The following is a 4765-nucleotide window of genomic DNA, read 5'->3' on the forward strand; positions in this document are numbered from 1 at the left end:
AAGGGGAAATAAACAAAGTGAAAAAGGGTCTGCACCTGTGTGAAAGCATGCCTGGAGTGCAGAAACTCAGTGGCCTCATTTGTATTTAAAGCTTGTCATTGGGGTGGCTTTGTTATATAGAGCCTGGCCAAGTTTTCACTTTTTCTCTCCCTTCACAGATAGAGTAGGCTTAAGACTTCATCTGGATATGCCCTCATAATATTTTTTTAATAATACAGTGTAGTCTAATTATACAGCAGACTTGTTGATGATGTAATTTGACTGTTTTGAGTATTTGGGATTTCTCTCCCAGCCCTGCCGAATTTGTGTGAGACGTTTATCTATACAAGGAATTATCAGCACAAATTTGACAACCAGTACAGCACATGGAACAATGAGGGAGAGGATATAGATGTTTGGAAGATACCACTTGTATGCTGATGGGCTCAGGAACCATTTTCCACCATAAACCAGCGTGTGTGCAGTGCACAAAATCAGTGCCAGATATCCCAGTTTGGACTAAAGGAGAAGGAAGGAAAAAAAGAAGGAAAGAAATGGAGGTTAAAACAGTAAATTAAACCAGAAAAAATGCAAATTTAAGGACACAGTAAGATTTGTGGCATATGCCAACTTGGGGATTGGTGAAATGAAACTGTTTTATATAACATAAAGGCTCTTATAATTTTAAAAAAAATAAATGAAAATGGATATAGATTAAATAGTTTGGTTTTTTCTCTATCAGTAGCCCTTATAATTTTTCCTAGCTCACACATACTGCCTAGTGGCTGTCAAATTTGTGAAAAAGCAGAGAAAATGCTGACATTCAGTGGAGAGATTAAAGATTTTTTTAATGCTGTAGTGCTAATCCATCCAGAAGTATCATACTGTGCAAGTTTTTTGCCTTGATAAAACATTCATTGATAGTAATTTCCCCTTCTCTTGCCTCCCCTCCCCTCCAGCCCAGCTCCTGCAGAGGCACGGCAGCTTGCACCAAACTTCCTCCAAATGGAGAGCTGAGATTATAGTGTTACCAAGGGTAGCCTGTTTACAGTCACAGCAGTTTTTACAGTCTGCAGAAATTGCAGATTCTCTTTAGATGCTTGGCATTGAGAAGATTTGAGTTATAAAGTAATTTTCAGTTCTATTTTAAGTGAATTATCTTGTGAAGCAAAAAAATTAACCCAATAAAATGGCTAAATTATTTTGTGACTTGGTACAATTGTGGAATTTGATGTAAAAGTCAGCTTTCTGTTTTTCATTTAGGAGCTCACATCTTCCCAGCTTTCTCTTGTTAATGCAGTAATCCCTGTTGTACCATAAGCAGCCATCAGAGCAGTTGTGAGTTTTTACAGCAGTATGGCCATGTAGATGTTTTTTTCACTGTGTGATGGTGGATAATGCACATTTGGAGATAATAATGAAGGAAAGACATAAATCTCTAGTAAACCTGCCCATGGCCACTGTTGATTAGGAAAGGAGGTGTTTTTAAAGAAGGTTTTTTAGAGATGGTCTTCTTACCTGAACAAATCTAAATTCTCGCCAGTTGACACTGTTGCTGACTGAAGGCAAGGAAGTTATTCCCAGAAGAACAAATAAAAAAAATCCTAAAATTCCCAAAGCCAAATAGGAGTCACTAAGCCAGGCATTAGTGTGGTCGAGTGGTTCTGTTTTATTGTTCAGTGCCTGAAGAAAAGAAGACCAGGTGTATTTTAGTGATATCAGTTTTAGAACCAATAAGGAGAAAAAGTTTCCTTACAGTTAAGTAGGAGATAAATGTTATACATTAACTCTCTGATCATCAGATATTTACTTTGAATGCCTGTTCAAAAAGCAGAAGAATTATATTACATATAGGTTCCATGTAACTGTATTTGAGGTGCATATTTTACTGTTCTGTAGACTTGTTGAAGAGAGATATGTGATCCTTTGTTAAGTAAGATCAGAAAGTCATGTTATATTTCTGAAGATATATTAAGAAATAATGTTTACATTTTCCCTGATTATTTTATTAATATGTCAACTATCTAGGAGGAAGACTGAGGCCAGAAATCCCCTCAGCACAACATAATATCAACAAAATATAAATATATCAATGTCTGAAAGAAATAAAATCTAGGAATATGACTCTATTTTAAAAAACACTGGACTGTCCATATGGATTTCTGAAGCTCCAGGTAGATGGTAGTATTCTAACAGGGCCAGAAGAAAGCAAGGCTTAGAGCAGGGAACAAAACTTACCTGGGAGATGATTCCTTTGCCGGTTCTCCAGCTTGCGAAGGCGCGCAATGGAGTAACAAGGGTGAACACAGCATGCAGGGAAGCAAATGCCAAGGCTATCAGTCCAAGCTGTTTCCTACACAGCATCCATTTGTCCAGCCAGTCTGGGAAACGGCGGTACTTGGTCCCTCTGTATAACTGAATAATTGCCGCAAATATACCAGGCAGATACACCAAGGCAAGAAGGATGAGTGCCATTACAGGGCAGACCCGATTTGGAATGGTAATTGCAATAAAAAATGAAAAGTCATTTTTTTCATAAATATAAGTGTAAATTATATCAAGAACTACACAGTATAAGAAGAAGAATGCAGTTAGGCCAAGGGACAAAAAGATGGGAAACTTCCACATTGGAAAGAGTTGCAGAGGGTAATTTTCTATTTCCTGAGCAGCCAAGAGGGATCCCTTATCTACTGGAGTGAGACCCAGTGCACGAACAATATTCATGACCATTTGTTTAGCTTCCACATCATCTCCACAGACAAACACCTGCAGACAAAAACAAACAGAAGTTTATTTTTTTTTACAGATTTTTGTGACTTTCTCGACTGCCATCCTGCCTGGGTATGGACAGTAAGCACAAGCTTCTTTGGCTGCTTCTTTGTTTACTTGGCTTACGGCTGACCCAAATTAACACAGGCAAAAACGTACCCTATAGGTACTTTTGTCAAAAAAGTAAATTAATATGATTCTTTACTTTAGGGAAGAAGATTGCTTCAAGTGGCAAAATTTTATATCTGCAAAGAACAATGTATAGCAGGCTTAGTATATGTCTTTGAGTAGAGGACTTGACATACTTTTCTGAAGATCTGCAAGTAGTTTGTAAGCATAAGATTTCATAGGGGTAAATTGAAGCAAAATTTTCAATAGCAGTAAGTAAGAGCAAAATTTTCAGTTGCTGCTATAATGGTCCATAAATACTCCAGGAAAGCGAGGACAGAGATCTTTAAAACACGATTTGCCTGTCACAAAAGTAAACATTAGTTCTTTCCAGGTCTAGTAAAATAGTGAAGAAAACATCTTTTCTGTGAGCGTGTAAGACAATATAGTCCTTTTGGAGCTGGGAGAAAGGGGGCAATTTCTGCTTTCTTTGAGATGATGAGGGTTTATAGAACCTTGGCTTGGAAGCCCTTGGGTATGTAGCCAAAACCATTTATCTGGCAGCAGAGAGCAAAGTTAGCAATGCTTTGAGTAGCTGGATGACTTCATGTGTTGCACAAGAGCGCTGTTCTTTGAAGTGACTGAAAACAGGGCCATAATAAATTATTTATCTGCTTCCTATGACCAGCTCTGTGCCTGCTGGCCTATGATTGAGAAGGGGGTTAAAACAATTTGCACACACTGATGTTGTGTTAAACTTAGGTGGCGATAATTTAAAAAGCTTTAGTAATTTATTCACCTTTCAGCATACTTCTTTTGTCAATACTCATTGCCCTATCACTTCCCTTGTTTTGCTTTCTTCATTTTATTCTTGCTGTGAAAATTCCTCCAATCTCATTTCTGTTTAACTTTAGAACTCTGATGACCACTTGATGCAACACTCCTGATTCGTTGTATCAAATCTCCTTTGTAGCTCTGCTATCTTTCTTCTTTTACTTTTCTGGTGTCTCTAAACTCCTTTCTGAATTCAGAGGCCAGGTATTTATAGTCAATGTCATACCATATGAAAAATCCAAAGTAAATTTAGCTCACATTTAGTTTGAAATGAGAGATTATAGTGAAAACACCATCTCAGCTCTGCCTAACACTGTCTCGGATGTGTTTTGTGCAGCTGAGAAGAAGCCATGTGATGTGTAACTCTGTGGCGGAGGAAATCTGTGTTTTCTCAGCCTTACCTGCCGGCTTGCATCCAGCGTGCCCGACTGCAGTGCCCAGGCTGACACGGTGTTGAAGGCTTTCACAACCTTACTGCCGGGCAGCAGCTGCGCCAGGTGCTCCGCGTTCGACTCTGGGTACTGGTTTAATTTCAAGTTGTTGCTTATGTCCACCAAGACTTTCCCACGGAGAACCTCTGCTAGTGGTGTAAGAAAGTTGTAGTGCTGCCTCTGGATTGCTATAATGATGATGGCAGCTTTCTGTGCTGCCTCTGCGTGGCCCAACACCTCTGCATCCTTGGGAATCAGGTTGGATATCTGGGTGCTTCGGCTTCCATACACCACTGGGTAGCCAGACTGAATCATCTTATGCCCCAGGGCTCGTCCAAAATCTCCAGTTCCAAATATGCACACTGTCTCTCTTTTGTTAGAAGTGTTAGGAGCCAAAGCCATCGTGTTGGAAGAATTTTTATTCATCTGTTTAAAAAAACAAGGAACAAACTAAGCAAAACATCAATCTCTTGGAAATAAAAGGTTTGTATTCACTCTGGGTGTACAAAATAGGCACCTTAGCCTCTTCTTGTCCTTTAATACGAATCCGGCACACTCTTCTGAATACACACTCTCAGAAGATTTATGTACAGTTTTTAAAAAACCATTCTGAATATTCAGTCCTCCATGTCTTACAGCACTCT

At 39.0% G+C, this 4765-nt stretch overlaps 1 protein-coding gene across 1 annotated transcript; it reads right to left on the reverse strand.

Annotated features, from left to right (window-relative positions):
• Positions 1-228: 228 nt before the first annotated feature.
• STEAP4 (STEAP4 metalloreductase) lies at positions 229-4547 on the reverse strand. The gene is made up of 4 exons (XM_054274128.1): positions 4092-4547; positions 2218-2745; positions 1498-1662; positions 229-498 (listed from the first exon to the last, which is right to left on the reverse strand). Exons 1-4 carry the CDS (start codon positions 4545-4547, stop codon positions 229-231), a joined length of 1419 nt encoding a protein of 472 aa, XP_054130103.1.
• Positions 4548-4765: the final 218 nt, after the last annotated feature.

Source organism: Melozone crissalis, unplaced genomic scaffold (genome assembly GCF_028551555.1).
Source record: "Melozone crissalis strain CALT ecotype California unplaced genomic scaffold, PUWL_Pcris_2 ptg000016l_1, whole genome shotgun sequence".
NCBI lineage: Eukaryota > Metazoa > Chordata > Aves > Passeriformes > Passerellidae > Melozone > Melozone crissalis.